The following is a 24076-nucleotide window of genomic DNA, read 5'->3' on the forward strand; positions in this document are numbered from 1 at the left end:
TATGCAATGTATATATGATCATCACAACGAAACTCGAAATAAATGGTCGCACATTTGTCAAAACGAAAACGTTTGAAAAACCATTGTGTGTAGTATTACGCGTAATTATTGAGGTCGCGGAGATTTTATTACGCCCTTTGAAAATTATAGTAATCAATTAAATAGAATTTGTATTGTGAACGACTGAAAAATTTAAAACTAACACTATATATATATATATTGTGTATAATATTTAACGTATATTAAATTAAGTTACTCGAACTATTGTGATATTACGTATATATTTTTTTCGAAGATACGTCGAATTCACTGGGAATAAATCTTAGAATTCAGCAGAAAAACGGAAATTAACACGGTGTTATCTGCGTGTAAATAACCGTAGTAAAAAATGTATAACACGCGCATAATAAAAAATAATAAAAGATAAATAAAATACGTATAACCGACGTTAAGGTCTATAAAACAAATTTTTATAGACATCCGTCCAACGCCGCTGAAAAAAAAAATATTTTTATATTTTCTCGGGAGCCGTTATTTTTGGACAGAACTACTATCGCACTATATAAGTAATCCGGTTTCGAAACGACTCACGTCTAACTGGTACGATACGTTTATAAAATACAATACGCACATTATAAAATTAAAAAAAAATTTATTATTCTTAAACACTAACATTGGAAACAATAATAAATGCGTGTACACCGAATAAGTGTTTTGGAGGTGTTGCCGATGGTTCGGTAAATTTTTTTTAATGAAAATCAAGCCGATCTTCAGTCGTCGTCTAAACGTTTTCTACAATTCGATTTTTTGAACTTGGACTTCTTAAATGAAATCGATTCAGTTGATTCGCTCTTCGTCAAAGCACTCACACTACCAACTACCTTCTCCTTGAAAGTGTGTTCTTTTTCCTTGACACTCGGCACCTTAATCGCCACGAATTCTTGTACTGGTAACTGAAGGTCAATCACTGGCTGTTCGCTGCAAAAAATTAATAAAAGTATATCATTATTAAATATATAAAAAAAAAATGGTTTTATTACAATTTACAGTGTACATTACGAGGGGAAACAAAATAAAGTCGAGTTAAATATAAATATCGTTTCATGATAAATCTGTGATACCATTCTTTGTAGGAAACGGATATTATTAATATTAAATTTTTATTTACAAAACCATTTGCACGGAGAAGTATGAAGTAAAATATTTAGTTCGTATAAAATCGTTGTTCGAGTTAAGTCTCCACTTGGTAGAGTTAACAAATATTTTAACAGAGAAACTTCGAAATCAATATAAACAACCTCGCTTGTTAAAATATAGAAATTATAAAGATATGAAATGCCATAATATAATAGTACTCTGTTCATTATTTTTAAACCCATTATAATAATAGTGCTACAATTTATATTTAATAAAATATAATATATTTTTGTCGGCATATTATGTATTATTGTAGTTATCATCAAAAACTAGTTAATACTCTTATATATTATTATTACAAATGATGAAAAAAACATATTGCTTAATAAATCCGATTAATGTTTTTGAAGTAAACGTTATACTTATGATTAAACCAAAAAATATGAAATACGAATTTCACTAACATGTAAATACGAAATCACACAATAGATTTTATATTCTAAATCGCAAATATTACTCATTCAATCTGTACATTTTGCAAAAAAAAAAAAAAAAATATACACCATATGATAGACCCTAGATTTATACTTCTACTATAATTATTTAATTTTTGTCTTTTAGTGTTATTTTATGGAAAAGAAAAGTTAAGACTCCGTCTTGCTTAAAAGCCAAATGATCAATAAATATTAATGGCATTTTTACTGTTATTTTTAAGTATCAAGTTATCACACGGAGTATTCGGTTTTCATTTTTTACTAGTGTGTTTAATTAAAGTTTATTTAACCAAACTTTATTATTAAGTATTAGTATTTTTAGATGAAAATTTATGTTAATATTTCAGAAGCCAAATAAATATTTTTGGGTCAAATAAATTAATACAACAATCGTAAGACATGGGTTTTCATATGTATATATTTAAAAAAATAATAAGTACTTTCACTGGGATATAAAATTATTAATTTGAGTAAAAATATAATTTTTATTTTATTAAACGATATTATATACATATTATTGTATAACGGTGGCGAATAACTAAAGAAAAAAATAACAAGTCAATTGAAATGAAAACATCCGGTATTTATAATATACGGTCAGTTATATATAGGACAATAAGTACTTGATAGATTCTGAGCGGAGATATGAATGTATTTTTTTTTTTTTACAACTTCAAAATTACTTTGCAGTAAGAATTCATATTGTTAACGTGCATTTACATTTGAACTTGTATTAAGGCAACAGTTAAAAAATGCTAGACTATAAGTATGATACTTACATTATATTATAAATAAATATAATTGTCGTGTAAGATGAAACGTTTAACGAAACACATTTTCTCAATGTACGTTAGTGATTAAAAAAAAAAATAAATAGTTATGTATTTTTTAATAAAATACATAGTACAGTTGTACCTATAATACAATTATCATTTTTTATAATATAATAATGTTTAGGTCATAGAGGTCTGTTTTCTTTTTTAAATCAAAACCCAGCTATACGTCAAAATATGTAACATGTCAAATTATACTATACAACTTTAATTTATTGAGTTCAGTATGAATATATTATTGTAAATTTATGTAAAGTTTTATTAAGTTTAAGTTAGTCATAGTAGTACAAAATTATTTCACGAGATATATTTTCCACTATACACAACATAAAAATAGATGGCAATAAAAAAATTAAAAAACTAAAAGAACATGATAGAATATAAAATTGTTTTGCAAAATTACGTGTTATTCGAGTACTCTTCAAAATTATAATTATAGTATAAATAAATAATTATTTAGAAACATGCAAGAAACATTAACTAGTATGACTCATTATAATTATAATAACGTTACATCTTCAATATTTTTTATAAAGAAGTCAGAAGACCTAAGAGGTATTTAAAAAATACAACAAAAATAAATAAATATCTACTTAAATATATATTTTTGAACTGTTTTAGCTTTAAGTATTCATTTTAGACACTTTTTTAATATTTTTAAATAATTCGTTTACATAAAACCGAAAAATTCTCGTATTTTTGTGACTTTAAAACCATTATAAATTTTATTTGAAAAAAAAAATCACTTGAACATTTTAATTAAATCCATATGCCGTATATAAGGATTGACATTTTAATTTCTATACGGGAAACACATATAATATTATATACTATATATTGTGTAATAAAATACGACGTAAATGTATCGTAAGGAGCATGATATATGTTATAATAATAACATTTATTATGAAGCCCAAGATACATTAACGGACATGTTTCGCATTAGTCGTTGTACTTTGTCGGCCGATTATTTGGAACGTAAATTGTATATATATAGGTATAATGATCAAAACGAATAGCATTTTTGTCTGCCAAAATGGCTTACCCCAAACAATGAAAAATAGCTTTGTTTCCAAGCTACGTACGTGCTAATCTGTGTATATATAACTAGTGAAGGTCGTGTATATATGTAATATATATATATATACAATAACAATGACATTTATATCGATAAAAAAATGGACCGTGACAAGCTGCGTTCAAAATTCGATTACATATAATATCGGCACTTTTCACCTAAAATAAATTATCGAATAGTATTCGGGTTAAAAAAAAAGGTAATGATCAAACTGTACTCGGATAAATTGCAGGTAATTGTTAAACTGTATATTTATACAAAAAAGGGTTTCAAAAAAAGTATTTAAAAAATACTATATAAACGTTAAAAATGTTACCAATCTTGATTACGAATATTACAGTGTATTTAATAGCATTATATTGGTTAGTGAATACCATATAGATATTAATAAATTGAATAATAAATATTTAAAAAACTTATACTTATACATATTTTATACTTTATGCTATCTAATTTATATTTTGTATCAACTATTAAAAATTGAATCTTGCAAAACAAAAAATACATAACAATTCGATTGCCAATCTAGACAAATGATAGTTTTCTACTTACATCTTTTCCACCGTTCTCCAAGATCCGATGCGCGTCGTTTCCGCCATAAACGGTTCGAATTCACCTCGTACCGGAGGCTGAGGAGGATCTTCCGCAGCGTCTTCGTCACCATCATCATCGTCGTCTTTCTTATCCGTAGTCTTTTTTCGTTTGGCTTTCGATCCAGTAGCAGGCGCTTTCTTTTTGTTCCCCGCCTTATCCTTGCCTTTGCTATCCTTTCCCTTTGTGCTTTCATCAGCTTCCTGTTCGGCCACGCTCAAGAAACCTTCTGCTGGTGGTTCCCAAACTGATTCTAAAATACACACGTTGACACACTATTGAAATAAACAACTTCAACGACTCCCAGCTATTATACACAAGACGATTCAAAATTTCACAACACATACAATTATTTAAGATTAAAAATGAATTGAGTAAAATTGGTAAATAAATCATCTTGTATTATGCATAGTGTCTTGCCTAGTATACGATATTCCCCAGTATATATAAAAATATGTCAAAAACACTTTTGAAATATGATTTAAAAAAATAATTTTTGACTAGTATTGTTAGTTTACTTAAACAATATTTGAAATTAGTATTTGTTTTCATATTTCTTGAGTAAAAATCTGAAACGGCCAATTTATGTAAATATTTTAAGCACATGGTGCGTATTAAGCGATATCCCAACAATAGTATTATTAAATTTTAAAATTAAGACTCTTGAGAAAGGTACATAATATAGAGCAGTAGTTCTTAACCTGTGGTCCGCGGCCCCCTGAGGATATACGATACTCATGTTCGGGGTCCGCGGCAGCTTTAACACGTCGTAATTAATTCATATTCGAATAAAATTGATAAGGGGGTCCGCGGTATCTAAAAATTTTTCATCAGGGGTCCGTGATCCATAAAAGGTTAAAAACCACTGAATTATAGAGAGAAAATGAAAACAAACACGGCGAGACATCCGTTATTATTTATGTATTAAACTCATAAAACTGACCTCCGGTCACGGTGTTCCAGTAGTACATCAGGTCAGAACCGTCTTCGGTCCTAGACTGGTGCCAGATGTACTCAGGTTTGGGCTCCTCCACCGGTTTGATGGACACGGGCATGTTGTTTTTGGAATAGCTGATGTTTACGTGTGGTCCTGCCGGCTGCGGATTCATTATGTAAGGCGTAGGACGTATAGTTAAGCCTTTCTCTTTGATTAATACTTGAGATGAATAATCAGGATTGTTCTGTATGTCATTGTAGTACGCTTTCATTGCGTTCTGCGTTTGTAAAACAATTTCAGGAGCAAAAAAAAAACAAAAATATTTAAAAGATGTTAAATAATCACAAATCATTCTATAGTTCTTTCTATATTTACAAAATCTTTCAAATACTATAATTACAACCCATTAATAAGCGATAATACATGTCACAATCACATTAATTACTCGATATAATATACCAGTAGAATATCCATCACATATAGGTATATATATATATAATTTAAAATACAATAAGGGTTAGATAATTGATAATTATAGAATAATAAAATACCTGTTCCATTCGCTTCATGTCCATTTCCAATTTTTGTTCTTCTTTCCGTTCGATGGCACTATTTTTTTTAATGTCCACCAACCGTTTGGCCACGCTGCTTTGGTGCCGTTTACCATTTTCATGAAATTGAATACTCTGTCAAGTACAAAAATATTTACAATAATGTATAGACAAATTATTATAATAGTATACGAGTTTCAGTGATAAATACAGGGTAGTGCTAGTAAGTGTTAAAAACGGAGAACGTGAATTCTCTCTACAGAGAATTATTGAACAGTGTCAACAATGTTTTAAAACCAAAAAAAAAAATATATAATATATCGACAAAATATTGTTTTAAAATTAAATTTTTACAACAACTCTGTTAGTGATGAGAGCTCATAGCATTCTCGAATAATTTTTAGTGGCAGACATCACTGAAAATTCATATCGATATGAATAAAACAAACACATTAAATAATAATACATATTATGATTGTGAATGGAATAGTAAAATATGTACTCACAGGTTTGTTATCTGCAATCCAACATTTGCAAAAGTCGCAAAATTTTTTGCCAGTAGATTTCCAATACTCTGTCCTGTGTAGAAAAATATATTTTCATCAATAACACGTCGTAAAATTTGATATATTTTACGATTTATTTTTAACACATCACGTTTTATTACACATATAGTCACAATTATTACAGTTTAAATATACTATTTTCAAAATAGAATAGTTAAAATACTGCAGTTGGCTGTTTCGAATTCAAGAAATTAAAAAAAATCGTTAACATTTAAAGACTCAGCGGGGTATAATTAAATAAAATACGGAGAAATAGTTCTGTTTTTTAATATTTAAATAAGTTTACAACTTGACATCAAGATGTTGTATCAATTCTTCTTTTTATATTTTAATGATTTAAAGTTGACATCTTATATTTTGAACTACATAAAAATTTTCTAAGAAATGCCACACTTATTTTTTATTAGTAAAAAAATTTATAATCTGTATTCTTTTAACACAATAATTCATAAATGTGATAGTAAACCAAGAATCAATACACATAAAACAATAAGACATGATGAGAAAATTCATCCAGTAATGAAATCCTTAACACCATTTTAAAATAGGTGCAATAAAATAATCTGAGACTTATACAGCCTGTAATGTCGCAGTTACTTAAAGGGAAGTAACAAACATCATATACTTACATAATTTAAGGTAAGGCTAAGCATGTGTAAATAGGTAATTCAAAACATCCATCTAAAACTCAATGATGAAGATGAGATGTAACCATAATGTATTAGAGCCAATTTTATTCCTAACTCATCATATATACAAATCCTCTAATCAACCACCTTTACAAATCCCTACAGCATCCGAAATTTTGTTTACATTATCGTAAACAAAACAAATATCTACTTTGAGTTTAATTAAACAAGTATTAAATGATAAATAATCCATTAGTAGATATACCATTTTCGCACCGATAACACTTTCTGTCATCATTTGTTTTCGACCTACATAAAATACGCAATTTATCCATTTTAGTTATTATACACATTCTCAGCTTTGATAATTATTTATAAAATGAATTGTGTTGCCAATAATTAAAGAGTAGAATAATACATTACGCAAATAGTGCGTATATACAAATAAATAAATAATTACTTACACTTACTATAGTTATTAATAATACTAATATTATCGAACTATTCATATATTTCATTATTTTATTTTACATTAGGTAATTCGATTATTTCGAAATCAAGAATAATTTGTCAAAAACTCAGCTGCAGACGTTATATGCTAAACTCAATTATTAATTACCGACAATGGTCGTAAGCTAAAATATGCCAAATTATTCATGTGCTGACGGCGTGGAGGATTATTATATACTAGATAGTATTATAACGGCCACTTATAAAGACTAAATTTTATATATTATATAGTGTACCTATTCTAGTATTACGATATTTAAGTAAAATTACATTAAGAAAGGTACGAGTATGTAATAAAATAATATAGGTGTACAATATGGTAATTGCGCCAATATTCAAAACGAGTGTTAAGCCCGCGAGGAGATTATTGCGTAGGTACCTATATGACGTGCATTACCCTTCACATATACAGCGTATATATATAATAATAAATACAAAGAAGCTTTCGTTCTTTATACGCACATTATATTATATGTACAGCGTAAGCATTGTTTTCACCAGTGTATTGTCTGGCTTATTGTGTACAATGTATATTATACAGATTATAGATTTCATGATCGCAAAAAATATACATCATAAACGTATTGTTTGTACACTGATACATATAAATATATATCCGAATGATGAGATAATAAAAGTAAGCGTATTATATTCAGTAACGAACTAGATGATTTGTCGTCGTGATTCGCAGCGAACACATTTATCCCGATTTCCCGGTTATTATGCCAACGGGCACGCACACAAACCATTCATTGTATATAATACCGTATTTTATATATAATAAAATATACCGCATATACACGAATATACCTAACCTATAACTACTGTATAATATCGTATCGTATAAATAATCTATACATATTTTATTGCGTTCGTAGGGAACAACAGTCGACGATAGTCCGCTATCGCGTGCGTTTCGACAAAAAAAAAAAAAAAATATCCTTACAAATTATATTGGGCAGGTATATTATACGCATAGGTCATGGGTGCCTATAAATACGGTTGTGCGGGTATAAACGATATAAATATATTATACAAAAATATATGCGTGTCACGACCAAGAAATAGGTAAAACCGCTCAAAGCACGACGATAGTCGCAGATAAGTCTGTACAGCCCCGAGAAGTAGTAGAAAAATCGTTGTGCCTTATACTATTTGAAAGATGGTAGTGCATCTACATGCACATTACTGCACGATGCACTGCTAAGTGCAAATATACGAGGTACGATTTAAGTCGCGACTCACGAATACGTTTAGAGAACGTTATATCCGTGAGTGTTGTCTCCGTCTTACGAACGTAAGACACATGGCGAATTCATATTCAGCGGAATAAACTTTTATGATGTTAGCTTTGATATTAGAGTCAATTTACCAATAATCAAACATAAAGGTGATAATATGATGTCCATGTAGGGCATCTCAAAGGCTTTTATTGATAATTTAATTTTTAAGAAAATTACGAACGTTTTAAGTTTTAATATTTTACATAACTATAACTCACTTAAAAATTTAACATAAATTATAGACTGCAGGTAATGACGCAAGATAAACAAATTGTATTTGTTTATTGATCAATATACTAAAGATCATATATCAAAGCTACCTATGTTTAATACTTAATATAATACCTATAGACATAAAACATGTATAAGATATACATGTATTATACATACGTGTCACCGGCGAATTTATAATCAAATTTAAAGCTACATATGTAGTTTTGGAGAAACAACCATTGTCCTAATAACTTTTTATAAATTTTCGTTGGCCCCCTTCTATCAACACACATATACACATATATAAATGTATGTGTGTTATACAATTGTGTAAAAACACAATTTATAGTATAATATAAATAATAAATAACTTTTATTGCACAAAACACGAATGTTTACTTTGGTCCTCGACAAACATCAAAATGGTTACGTTAGAAAAAAAACATAATAACAAAAAATAGTTTTATCCACCGTTAAACTTTTCAAAATGACAAAGGTTTTGAAAAAAAAATAATAATAATAAACCCTATGAAGTCTACTCCTGTGATAGGAATGGTTTAGCGTGTACACGTATATGTTGTATAAAAATATTATACATACGTAATTACGATGAAAGTACCTAAGTATATAATACATACAAAAACGAAGCGTATAGCTGTACAGCGTACGTATTACTTATTATTTATTAACGTACCGACATCGTATTAAAATTTCGATGACAATAATATTACACTGCGGAGTGGCGGGAAAGAAGGGATAGGCGTCAGACTAAAATTAACGATCCGGCAGCCGTCGAGCAATCGATACATATCTTACATACGATTTGGCCGACGTCGTTGCTAATAGAGGGCATTTAGCCTATGGGGGGCACCACGGATGATCTAAATCAGGAATCTAGTCTAATACGCGGAGATTGGCAATCTCCGAGACTAACCATTTTGTGATCGTTCCAAAAAGAAAACAAGAAAAGACGTTTAAGAGCATAATATTAATAGAACGTTAAACACGCGTCCAGACTATATAAAATAAAAAAAATCATAAACAAAAACAAAAGAAAAAAATGAATAAGTCTTTTTGATACAATACTGAAATATATATTATACATATATATATAATATGCTACAATATTACTATTATATAGGTTAACGTAATCATTATTGAAATATATAGTTGAACGGAAAACAATACTATTTATCCTTTAAAATTCGAGTAAATTATAATAACCGTAAAATGTTCAACTGTACAACCCGGCAAAACGGATGTCCGCAATGGTTTCTATTTCTCTCAACGTTGCCAAAAACATAAAAAAAAATTAACAAATATCTTCAGATCTCTGACCACCGACCACGGACGTAGGACCTTTTTAATTACAATATTTATTATAGCCATTAATAATCTATAGCTAGCATCGCGTATACTTCGGCCTCGTTCTATGGCTGGCGACGAAACGCCAACACGCACGATGACGACGTAAAATATTACAATAATATATATTATACAATTTATACAATATACACTAAAATATTATATAATATTTCTATGTTTATGGAAAAAACAGATGAGACTATGGAAGTATACGAATTTATTGAATCCGAATTATCTGGATTTAAGGAATGCAAATACTAAGGATTTTGTAAATTGTGATTTCATTTATCATTTAAGTTTTAAAATTGTGTTTCTTTTTCTATACGAATATGTCATGGAAAAATCTCTTAATATATTATAGTATAGTATATAATATATATATATTTATAGCTGACTGTGTACGTTTCATAAATTTAAGATTATAAATTATAACAATTGAGTAGATTTTAATGTTTTAAATTATTCACAATAAAATAAGAATAAAAAGATACTTAAATATTCCAAAGTGTATTTTTTGATAATTTAAAAAATACTGAAAAAAAAATAAGTACATAATATTATAATAATTTAATGAATAATAATATTATTCCATGATTTTATATCAAGACAAACGAGTCAATTACAACCTATAACACAAACCATATGCCCATCATGGTTAAATAATAATTGACGAGTTCGCAAGCCATTTCAATGATTTCAATTCAATATAGGCTCGTTGAATTAACAGATTTAAGTATAATATAATATAAACGTAAAGTAGGGATATTTTAATTTACTAAGGCAACTTCACTCTTTAATAAATTGAGCAAAAACTTAAGAGTCCACACAATTTCTAATAAGTTTTAAAGGCTTATTGGTAAATTATATTTTTATAAAATTTAACATATAATTAAACTGATTTTTTATTCATTTATTTATTTTAAAACTACATCTACCCCTTCCAGATTATTAACTTTAGTTGTAAATCGTCTCCTATCACACGTAGATCAATGCATGTAAGCAATATATAATAATAAATATCTATTAATAATTTTTCATCATAATTTATGTCAATACATTTAATATGCATTAACGTTTACAGATGTTTATTTTATTGTCTTAAAAAGAACGTTGTTTAGTTATTCTTAAATACTAAATTAATTATTAAATAGAACAATTTCAAAATACTATGATTTATGAAATTTTAACCCATGTTAAAATGTATTTACTGTTTTAGCGACTTCGACTGAAAAAAAAAATTCCTGCATAATATAGCATTTACACCGGTGGATGGTCTGAAGATTTTTATGGTCAGATAAACTGCAATGAAAAAAATATATTTTAATCTGACATAAGGTATGGATGGAAACACAGTACATATATTATATATAGGTACCAGGTATACCTAGGTTCATGTTATCTGTAGTCTATATAGTATTTACAGCGCAGTCCTTGGCAATAGGTATTTAAACACAGACACTGGCAGTGAACCACCATTTCGAGATGTTTTTCCTTTGATTAATTTTACACTCACGTCAAAACAGTAAACGAATATAACTCTTATGTATTAAAATTCACGCTGCATACAGCACACCCACGGTCTGTTGTCAATCATTGAGAGGAGATCGACGTAAATTGGCAGATTACTAACGCAGTCTTTTTTTCTCTTAATATTAATACTATTTATTTTAAATAAAACGGCAACCATGATTTTCTCATTAACTATTTGTAACATATGCATTAAAAATAATTTAAACGTCCATAATATCAGAAACTATAATATTGTGTATTTGTGTCTATTTTTAAATCTAAATTTTAAAACGATTACATTTAATATAGGTATCCAATTAATATAACATAATATAATAACAAAATTACATGATTTAAAATAATATTGAGTAACATGGAAAAGTAATTGGAATGAATATCCATTATCCATACAGTTTTATTAAAATTAAATTATGTAAAATATAAGTCGAGTAATACACACGATACATATTCATGATATTTATTGAATATAGGGTAATAGGCATTATTAAACAAATTTACCAATTAGGTAAGAAAGTTTTTTAATTATCACATATTTATTTATTAACTAAGTTATGAATATAATGGATCAATAATAATATACCTAATAAATAAATCACTTCTATTTTGAAAAATAATACTTAATTGATATGAACAATGACTAAACAAGACTAGAAATGTTGAATAAACTTATCAAACGGTAACAGTGTAAAAAATAATTGTCTTTTAAAATTATCTACAATAATAATATAAATAGGTATAAATGAATATACCTAAATTACATATTTTATAAATTATTAATTATATAAAGCTAATGAATACAATATTAATATATTAAAACGTATGTCAAGTTAAAATTATTTCTAGATTGGACCCTAGGTTTGATAATAGCGCTAGCATTATATTAATATATATTTTTATAAATATATAATATACCCATATAATAGTATTGTATTATGATTAAATTCAATATGTTTAATGTATTGGTGTTTATAATTACTATAGTAATAAAGTTATATTCATAGAATTTTTACCTATTTTAAAAGTTTTAAAAGTTGCTTACAATATTTAAAACACACAATCTAGTTATAAAGCAGGGAAAAAAACATTACAGATAGGAACATAAATTTAAATATAATAGTGGAGGGAGGTATGTAATCAATTTATAAATATTTTATTGATTAGTATGGTACTAGCCTTGTATGCTACTTACTGAAATTTTTTAGATGATGTGTTATACTATGTAATTAATTGAAAAATTATTTAATTATAACTTAAATTTGTATTGCTTTTAAGGGGTAAGATATTGATCAACATCAAATATTATTGTAACTTTTATTTTCTTAAGTATAAAGTTTGTTTATGTTGTATTAAATAGTTACTAAAATATTTTATTTTTATGAATGAATTCTGACTACAACTATTCATCTTGAAGTTGGGTGATCTCAAGTGATAATAGTATTTTTATTACATTATCAATTTAATGCATCTTCATAAAAATTAAAACATTTGAATTTATTCTCCTATTGATTTTATTTACTAATTTTTATCCTTTATTTTAAGGATAATATTAATTTTGAATTAAAAATTAACATAGAGTAAAATTAAGTTTGGTGGTTTCAGTACTAATGGTGTTGTAGTGGGTAGCACACAAGAAAAGTACCAATGCAATATATTACATAATATCTACCTTTCAGTAATAAATTATTGAAAATTAATAAACTAGAATGTATTCGAACAAAAATAATTTCACCAAATTATTTTCCTTGCTTTAATAATTATACATAGTAGATATTAAAAAATATTTCAATTTTAATAAATATCAATGAATAAATAGACAGAAGAAGTGTATGAGAAATATTATGTGTAAAAGTAATTTACTTATGTTGTTATTTAAAATTATAAATATTTTTCATAATGTAATAGATAGGTATAAAGTAGTAAAATTAAGAAACTAAAGTTGAGGAACAATGAAGATAAAAAAATTTAAAAACAAATTATAACAAGGTAAGAAGTTAAATATCAATTATTGGCAACTTTTCAAAATAATGAGTATTTTAAATATCATTAATTTATTTTAATAGAAAATTCGAATAAACCAACACCCTGTTTAAAAAATTTTATCAGTAAGCTCTAGGAACTCTATTTGATACTAAACATTTTTGTCTAGGATAGAATCTATTAAATTTAATTCAAGTAATGAAACTACACAATAACAAGAAATAATATTATTTTCAATTATCTAAAATATTATAAATAAACCAAACTTTAAGTTCAATCTGATTCACAGTTAACTCATGACATACCTACAAAATTTGTTTTGGAAATTAAAGGTATAAATAATATAAGGTATATTGTGTTATACATTATGTAGGTACTAGATAGTAGTTTTAAGGAATAATATTAAGAAATAATTACAATAATATCTATAAATGAATACTGAAATGTATCTAACTATTGTAGGTATTATGAATATAAGAATTTATGAATGGATCCAACTCCAGTAAATTATACTCCTTATAAACCATTATAAGTTATAACATTTAGTGTAGAGGGATGTTGATGATAAGAGAAAAATTATTATAAATTATTATATTTTATGTTAGTTTTTTAAACGCACTTCTAAATGTAAGCTTTATAATAATTGTTACACTACAATATGAAAAAATTAAACTCAAAAATAATAGGTGAATGATTGATCTAATTATGCCCTCCTATGAATTCGCTATTATAGAAATGAATAAAAACATATTGATTCTCAGAAGTCGATTATAATTTTGATTTTTTTTTATATTGAAGTCAATAAGTCAACTTATTAAATGATAATTTTGAATTATCAGATCCAATATTTTAATTCTAACTGGTGTATATAATTGTTTCTTAAATAATTTATTGAAATTGGCAATCGATAATTTTGGTCGCTTTGGTAATACTTATCAACAATGGATAATGTGAATCGGCATCATATGATGGATTGTAGAGAACCTGTTTAGAGTGACGTTCCCATACCAAAGTGTTGTAGTTTTGTTGTATGGTGCATATCAAACCCTCTTTCTGTGCCATGTTTATGAACTCGTACAAAGTAGTCCCTCGTTTTGGCGCTGCAACCAATGCAACTCCATCATATGATAATGATGCAGCAATAGTATGCACCAAATCGTCACGAGCTTCATCAAAAAACAGGCAATCAGCAGCTAGTACCACATCGTAATGACAAATGTTTGCAGGTCTTTGGTCCCATTTCAACACCTAATCAGCGAAGGTTACCATTAGTTCCAGAATAAATTGAAAATTCAATTATTGACTTGTTCATTTCAGGCTACTAAACTTCTTCAAAAGCATGCTTATAAATGAGAAAGAGTTCAGATTTGTCCACTACAACTAGGTATTTGATTAACACAAACAAACAGTGAGATTAAAATTAAATAAAAAAAAAAAAAAATGGAGAAAAATAAATGATAGATTAGATGTATTTAATCCAAATCCAATATCATTAAATTAAAATAGGTACTAATAATTACAAACAATGTATAAAATATATACCAGGTTAATAACAAAAAATTGAAATAAAAATAATAATAATAATATATAATAATAATAATAATAGAAAAAAGATAAGATTAATACATGTAGATATTAAAGAACAACAAACGAGTCTACATGTAAAATGGTGTCATACTTTAATAACAATATACAACGTTCATTATAACTAACCGAACAAGTAACTTTGGTTGTGAACACATTTTTCTCAAGTATACGCTCAACATTGTACACAGAATTCGGATTTCCATCAGTCAAATGAACATCACTACAAAAACCATATAAAGCAGCCATTATACCTGCCAAACAGCTCATACCACCGCCCAGTTCGAGTACAGTCTTATCTCTGAATGAATCCAGATTTGATAATACATAGTAAGCTAATACTTCTTCGGATGGCCATATACGAACATTCCCAGTATTGTTAAAGCCCATAAGTTCCTCAGGCGTAACAATTATAGGCGATCGACATACAATTGCTGAGAAATTATTGTTTTCAACACATGAAGAATATTTAGACCATTCAGTATTGATGGATTCGATATTAAAGAGATCATAGCTTATTTGTGATGAAAAAATCTGGTCTTGACATTTTTTACTGACAGTATTTGCCAATAATTTCCATCTATTACGTGCACGTTCTTTAGGATTCATTATTCAACATATTATTATAATTTTTGACTTAAATTAATGGTTTTTTTTTTTGATTAGATATCACAGAAATTGTCCTGCAAGAAACAGGAAAATAAAATAATATTTAAAGGTTACTTGGTACTTCTAATCTAATTGTTATCCAAATATTATTTTGTAAAATGAAATTAAATATTTAAAATATTTAACAGTAGGTACCTACTATATTTTTAAATACCTACAAAATACAGATATTTAAAACATCTGTAAACTATTTAAATTAGTATTTAAAATAAAATAATTAAAAATCATTAATTAAAGATGAATATATAATAAATATAGGTCCTAGGTATTATAATTAAGTTTAAATAGATGTTGAGAAAATTATTGCTAAATAATAATACATTTGTACATTAAAATTAAAAGTACCTAAGTACCTACCTAACCTATCATACAAAAATCATAGAATAAATAGGTAGTTGAATACAGAATTTTAATATAAATCTAATTAATCTAAATTTAGGTATAATGTATACCATTACCATATATCCTAATTAATTTATGTATATATTATTTTGTTTACTACCTACTTAAATATCATAATTATTTTTCAAAGTCGCTGAAACATAAATACCTTTAAAAAGTAGTTCTGTTTTTTTTTAATAATTTTACTTAATAAATCGTTATATATTTTTTATTTTTAATATTGATAATGTATATTTTATAATTTTCATAATATTATTATTAATATAATAGTAATTAACAATACCTAGTAAGTAGTAACAGAAGGAAGTACTTACATTTTTGGTGTATAATTTGTCTATGTAACAACTTACAGAAAAAAAAACAGTATACAACACTTTACATAATTAATTTCAATATTACACTATCCAAACATAGAACGTTTGAAAACGAACGTTCAAAAAAACTTAAAACACCAAAGCTAAAATAATCTTCCTATAGTTACTTGAAAAGTTAGAACTAGGAGGGGCAGAGTAATATTGATATCTTTGACAGAATGGCCAACTTATGACTTATGCCCAATCCTACTCAAAATGACAAAACAATGGTTATAAGATTTTATAGATATAAAATAATGATGATTCTTACAGAAATAACTATTTTATTTGTTACTAAGTATATTTTAATACTTGGTCAAAAATATAAAAACAAAAACCAAAACGGATTCATACCAATCCACTCTGTTAAAAATCATTATGTTTATCAGATTTCTTATCATTTCTTATCATTATTAATGTTATCAAATTATCACTGTGAAATGTAAAAAACCACAAGAAAATTAATTAGAAATTCTTGATTCTTGAGGCTCATCAAAACGCCGGCTTCTTTAGTAAAAATGAAAGCGTACAGACGGCTTTGCAATTATGCTACAGCAGCAGTAAAACAAGAAATACAGTATCAGATTCCGAAAGCGGCCCGCACGGAAAAGAACAACCCAGTTAGTAATTTTACACTCGCATAATATCGTATATACATCATTCTATTATTGTTAATTAAAATTTTCATTTTTAGGGAGACCATGATTATCATGATGTATCAAAATTTTACACCATTGATCCAAAAACTGTTAGTAATATATTCCATACAGGTGGTATTCCTAAACCTTTCACTGAGCAAACTAAAATGTTTGCTGAAACTGCCGTGATGATACGAAAGCCAGCGTTGGAAGTTATTAACAGTTTGAAAACGACCGATTTTCAAAAACCAGCTGTTCGATATTTATTATGTATCCTTTTAAAATAATGTTTCTATTATTGAATTTATTATGAATAGGTATGTCATATTTGAAACAAATTTTCCTTATATTAATTTATAGACGGCCAAACTGGTAGTGGTAAATCAATCAGTCTTGCTCATATACTCCATTATGCTTATAGCTCAAAATTCATTTTATATCACATCCCTTATGGTATGTATTTTATATTTTACAATTTTTAACATTTTTTTAACAAAATAATTTGTTTTAGTTCCAATATGGCTTAAATATGATCGTAAAGAAGTTAACTGGTCATCTTCCAAAAAAGGTTTGGCTGATATACCTTTAATAGCAGCTCAGTGGTTAAAACATTTTATGCATCAAAATAAAGCTTTATTAGATGAACTCAATGTAAATATTTTATTAAAGAACTATAATTATTTCATTTTATTAATTTAATTTGTTTCATTAGCTTACTACAAGTCAAGATTATGTTTGGAGTCAGCGAGAAACTACACCCAAAGGAACTACACTAAATGAATTAATTACACATGGCATAAATAGAGCTAAATATGCATGTGACTGTATGGATATCCTTCTGAATGAGTTAAAAGCTCACTGTTCAAATAATAAGTAAGTTTACCTCAGTAATATTAATATGATTTAATTGTTGATATATATGTGCAAATAGATAGTTATAGCAGTGCTAATTCGGTATGCACTCCACAGGTTTTGCCTTTCTACGCTTGGTCTACGTTAGGTACGGGGATATTAGACAACGACTGTATATATGTTATCTGCATCGTTTTTATAATATATAACACGTTAGGTATTTATTTTGACTTTATTATCTGATCTTTGATCATATGTAATTATGTTTCCCTTAAAATGAATTAAAAACTGCAGGTTTTATTGTTTTATTAGTCATCTTTTTGATTTTCAGTGACATAATGCTCACAAAAGTTGTTTGTTTTGAGTACCTTTATTATTTTATTTTTTTTTATATTTTTTGTATATTGTATATTATTTATTAATTGTGATGACTATGATAATGTTTCGTGAACCATCAATAAAATAAAACACAATCAAAACAATGTATGTAGAGCACATACCAATTTATAAATTTGTCTGTAGTGATACCAAATAAGTACTGTTATAGCATTTGAACCTAAAAATTTAGTTATTTTTTTTAATTGTACTTATTATACAAGTTAAAAATAAATACATTAATCTATAAAAACTTGGTGTTTCAAAAATTCATTATACTTAAATTTATAGTTCTAATACTATATTTTATCATACAATCAGTAATTACAATAAAAATTGAATATTAAATTAGTTGACTTTTAAAAATACCACATATATATATATATATTAATTACAAATCATTATTAACAAATAGCAATATTAAAATATATTTTATTATTAATTTATTCTTTAAACACTTAAATAACATATTTATGAGGCCTTACATTTACATAGGCCTTGCCTTTTTATTACTTTTAAAAAAAGTTCAATATTAAACTTCATTGCAGATTTTTTTTCATTAATTATTTACTAAAATTGTTTTTAATTTTTTAATAACACTACTTAGTATGTATATTATATAACAATGTACACTGACATACAAAATTGTTTTAGTATAATTAGTTTTGTAGAAAATTATAACATTTATATTCAATAAATTAAATAATGGTACAGTCTTATTTTTCTATACCTAATCACTAAAAATTTAACTTTGTTAAAATAAAAATCATAATAATTGCCATTGTAAATAAACCATACTCCTACGTATTAAAAATCTATCATTTTTTAATGTAATTTATTGAATATTTATTATAATTTTAGATGCAAAATGTTAGTGGCAATAGATGGATTTAATGCATTCTATAATGAAAAAACCGATTTGAAAACAGAAGACAGGGTTAATGTAACTCCACAACAAATCACTATGGTCCAAACAGGATTATCAGCCGTTCTTTCTGATTGGGTAATTTATACTGATAAAATATAAATTATAATTTATAATACACAGTATATTATGTTAAATAATTAATTGTACTTTTTTTTATTCTAGAATAATGGTGCGATAGTTATGGTCACATCACCTAGAGCTGCTTTAAACACAAGAAGAGAGTCTCATTTGCCCATTTACCTCATTGGTCGACAAGTAAGACAATAACTTGTCACTTTTAATTATTCAACAGACGCATTCGCATCCACCAATTGGACATCCTTCTCCACAGCATCCTTCCATCTCGTTCGCGGTCTACCCAGTGGTCGTTTTTTTTGTATTGTTGTAGTTATGACCTTTTTGAGTATATCATCTTCAGCTCTCCAAATGCGTTCAAACCACTCCATTCTCCTAGTTCTTATAAACGTTAATATTGCTGGTTTTCCATACAATTGGTACAAATTTTTGTTTTTCCGCCTTTCGAATGTTCTTAGATCGGGATTGTACACCGGGCCAAAAATTTTCCTCAAAACTTTTCTTTCAAATATTGCCAATTTTTTGTCATCGCCTTTCGTCATAAACCAAGTCTCACATGTGTAAGTAACTATTGGTCTCAGATAACTGCTATAGAGCAGTGTTTTCGACCTTCTCGACAGCAATTTAGATTTCAATAACTTTTGGATGCTATGGTAGCATCGGTTTCTACTTGCTAACCATTCAACTATTTCCTGATGCATGTTGTTTTTATTGTTTATGTTCACAGTGTTCACACCTAGATACTTAAAATTTTCTACACTTTCAAATGTGAAATTATCTATTTGTAGATTAGGCTGATCTTCTCTTCTCCTGGAGAGTACCATAAATTTTGTTTTTTCTTCGTTGATACAAAGTCCCATTCTTTTGCTGGCCGTCACGAGGTTAGACATAGTCTGGGTGATAGCTTGTCTTGTGTTTCCTAAAATTACAATGTCATCTGCGTACGCCAATATTAATTCTTTATTTACCACCTCAACTTGATGACTATGGTTTATTCTCGAATCACCCTTTCGAGGCCTAAATTGAACAGGGTTGGAGTGGAGACAAAGCATCTCCTTGCCGTAGGCCCGACTTTATTTCAAAGGCCAATGATAGTTCTCCCAGAAATTTCACTTTGCACTCTGTTTTATTATTGCATAACTTTACCAATTGAATAGTTTAAATAAATGATAATTAATATGTTAATAATCTATTCAATAATTAAATTAAAATGTTAATGTCGTCAGTCTTTAATTTAGAGTAAAGTTTGGTTATTATAATTATTATTATTAGTTAGTCCTTACGCTCACAGAATTTACTGAGGAACTTGAAATTAGAAATTCCAACTATACACTGTTTAGTCATAGAACACACCATTTCTGTGTAACCTCACTCAAGATAATGTTCCACTGTGGTTAGGTGTCACATTAGAATATGCTGGAGAACTTATTTTTGTTGGCCAAAGTTTGTTCTCTTACTAAACAGATTATAGGCACAATTTGCGATTAATAATTTCTAGCATTTATACTCAAAAATTAATTCATTGAAAAAAGTTAAGTATAAACAAAACATTAATTTAACACCAATACATATTTTTTGATTTTCTCAATCACTTGAATACAAATTGTGTGTTAAAAAATAAAACACTGTTTATCAAAGTATATTTTATTCTCAGCTAAATGTATAAGTATTATTTATTATTACTTACTTATAATTATTTAACTATATTTTTTCAGGGATTTGAACATATTGATCCATTTATTCCAGTGATGGTTCCAGAACTTTCTACTGCAGAATTTAATAACATGTTAGATTATTATGAAGAAAAAAGATGGTTACAAAAAACTGGTGGTAGAAAGGAGCTAGAATTTCTAACTTCCAAACTACCTGCTGAATTAATGGCTAGATGTGCACCATTGTAATAATTTATATTTGTTTCTTGTTATTATTTAAGTAGGATAGACTTTTCTATACAATTGATTTTTATGAAAATGTAATTATGCATTTACATATATTGTCATATTAAAAAATGAAAACACAATTTAGCTTTTTAATTCAATATTGTTTTTACTAATTAGTAATTACAAAAGCATAATATTTTCTACCTTATGTTGAGCTTAACTAATTTGATTTATACATAATAGATTGAATATAGTTATCAATGATTAAAATTAAAATTCATTGAATAATATCTGACATAGACTAAAGACGTAATAATATACTACATCAGTTATTTTTATAATTAATAACATCTAAATATAAAAATCACTTTTAACTACATTATTAATAATGTATTATATTTTTCAAAGTTATTTATCAGTATTTTTAACCATGTTGTGGTGATATGTAAACAAACTTTGTGAATGTTTTATTAAACGTAACATTTTTATAAACATTTAACTTGAAATTATAAAAACATTTCTAGGAAAATAGTTTGATAAATTTATGAATTACTTCATTTAAAAATCATTTAAATAAGTAATAGATTTTTTATTAATAAAAAGTGATACATAAACTTGAAATATTATGACTACATATAATGAATATTATTCATAAAAAATTTAAAATGTAATATTGTAAAACCGGCAATATTTATGTTTTTTGCTTTACTCAAAATCTAAAATCCATTTGAAGGTTAAGCAAAAATTGCATTCATGTCATGTATTTTGTTAACATCATGAATGAGTGCCTGCACTTAACTAAATCCAATGTTATAGTTATATTAGTTATCTACTGGCTGGCAGGCTGACTTACTTTCTTTTTTTGGTCAATGTATGACCATTTTTGATAATGTAATATTTACATATCATAAATAAAATTAGATAAGAAAAAAAAATGTAACATCACCAAGTAGGTCACTGTAGTAGATATATGTTAAATTTTAACTCAAAGATAAGTCCATAGTATCTTATATTATTATATATTTTAGTATTATATAATCCTTACCTAATTTATTATAAAAAATTATTTTGTATACTACCACTGGCTGGTATTAACTTTTAAGTTGATATCAAATGACCAGTTTGAATATTATCATGCTTAATATTCATTTTTTAATTTCAATTGTGTGAAAATCCTGTATAGATAGGCTTTTAGAACTCCGAATTTATTTTATAGTGCTACTATTATACTAGGTAAGTATACAACTACAGAATTTTCTTTGTGCCTTGTACCTACAGTACCTACAGTTTGAAATGTTTGAATGTTGATTGATAAAAATATTTTTTTAAATTTTCAAACCTTACATAGTTACATGTTAAAATTTAACATAGTATTAATAATGTTGACTGTAAAAGAATATTATATTGGTTAAAGTTGTGTTGATTTTATTGAATGTATTTTCCCAGATTTGTCTAAGATCTAGAACCGGCTTCATTTCATGTTCAATTTTTTACAAAATTTGATAAACTGATGAATATTCAAAAAATATTTTGTTGTTAAAAATACATAGGTAATATTTTTATTTTAAAAGGTACTTAATATTTGAAAATCTACCTAATGCGAGATTCCTTGTACATTTTTCTTACTGGTATTTATAAAAAAGTTAGGCGCAAAACCTTTAACGTCATCTTTTACCAGGGCTAAGATTAATTATATGTAATAGAAAATTGTAAAGTATGTATTTTATTTACCAAAATATGCAAAAATATGCATTTTATTTTTAAAAGATAAAGACTTACCTACACACAAAAATATAGTTACAAAAATAAATGTTTGTGAAATACCTACATCAGTAATTAGCCGACTGTCTTAATACAATATAATTGAGATTAAAAATTAAAAATAATTTATTAATTTTTCGCATACATTAATTATTTATGCACCTAGTAATAAAATAAAAATAATAAATATTTATTTAGTATCTCGTGCGTTATAAATTTATAATATCATTTGTGATCATATTATGCTATGATTGAATATTTTTTTTTAAATTTTGATCGCGTTACATCATGTTTGCGTGCATTTAAATATTTAATTCATCCACAATCCTCATGTTTATTGGAAAATTTTTTAATTCTTCCTGGATAATATCTTCGATGGATGACTTCATTTCTGTGTTATCGCGGGTATGACAAAAATCCTATCAAAAGCTTTGGATACCTCTAGAATACTTTTTTTTATTATATGTAAAATAACATATATTATATGTTTGTGACACGATGAACTTGGTCAATGTTTAAAATTTATTCCATAATCCAAACTGGTAGTCAGCTAGTATGCGAGGTGGTCTTATTTTTTTATATATAGGTAAATGGTTTTAAAAACGACTATGAAGAATAAGTAGCTTTTTGAAAAGTTTTGACGACCGACATGCTTAGGAAAAACGATATTAATCTGTTTGAAGTAGATAGCTTGTTTTTGTGCGGCTTATACTGAGTTATACCTAGTTTTAATAACATTCGATAACTTGTGCCTTTTTCTATTACTATCTACACATTCCACTCGTATGATTGCGTTTTTTATATTCGTAATTAGATATTAGAAAAAAATCACTTTAACCAAATACCATACTTAGGTGCGCGTGTG

The 24076-nt window shown here is 26.8% G+C and overlaps 2 protein-coding genes across 4 annotated transcripts; one reads left to right on the forward strand and one right to left on the reverse strand.

The window, feature by feature from the left end:
• Window positions 1-632: 632 nt before the first annotated feature.
• On the reverse strand, window positions 633-16845 carry LOC114124738 (calmodulin-lysine N-methyltransferase-like). 3 transcript variants are annotated; one of them, XM_027988089.2, is made up of 6 exons: window positions 16664-16832; window positions 6128-6200; window positions 5622-5756; window positions 5077-5347; window positions 4095-4386; window positions 633-978 (listed from the first exon to the last, which is right to left on the reverse strand). In XM_027988089.2, coding segments are annotated over exons 1-6 (981 nt in total). In that variant the 5' UTR covers window positions 16666-16832; the 3' UTR covers window positions 633-770. The 3 variants fall into 3 exon arrangements, with proteins under 3 accessions (XP_027843890.2, XP_050058650.1, XP_027843891.1); XM_050202693.1 differs by lacking the exon at window positions 16664-16832 and adding an exon at window positions 6817-8875; XM_027988090.2 differs by lacking the exons at window positions 633-978; window positions 4095-4386; window positions 5077-5347; window positions 5622-5756; window positions 6128-6200 and adding exons at window positions 11949-14942; window positions 15408-15961 and having other exon boundaries at window positions 16664-16845.
• A 286-nt stretch (window positions 16846-17131) lies between these two features.
• On the forward strand, window positions 17132-21590 carry LOC114124744 (28S ribosomal protein S29, mitochondrial). Its single transcript, XM_027988097.2, has 8 exons — window positions 17132-17322; window positions 17397-17610; window positions 17701-17793; window positions 17852-17991; window positions 18053-18213; window positions 19429-19570; window positions 19658-19750; window positions 21286-21590. The coding sequence occupies exons 1-8, from the start codon at window positions 17221-17223 to the stop codon at window positions 21469-21471; spliced, it is 1131 nt and encodes a 376-aa protein (XP_027843898.2). The 5' UTR covers window positions 17132-17220; the 3' UTR covers window positions 21472-21590.
• The last annotated feature ends 2486 nt before the right edge of the window (window positions 21591-24076 follow it).

This window comes from Aphis gossypii, chromosome 3, assembly GCF_020184175.1.
Source record: "Aphis gossypii isolate Hap1 chromosome 3, ASM2018417v2, whole genome shotgun sequence".
NCBI classification, from domain to species: domain Eukaryota; kingdom Metazoa; phylum Arthropoda; class Insecta; order Hemiptera; family Aphididae; genus Aphis; species Aphis gossypii.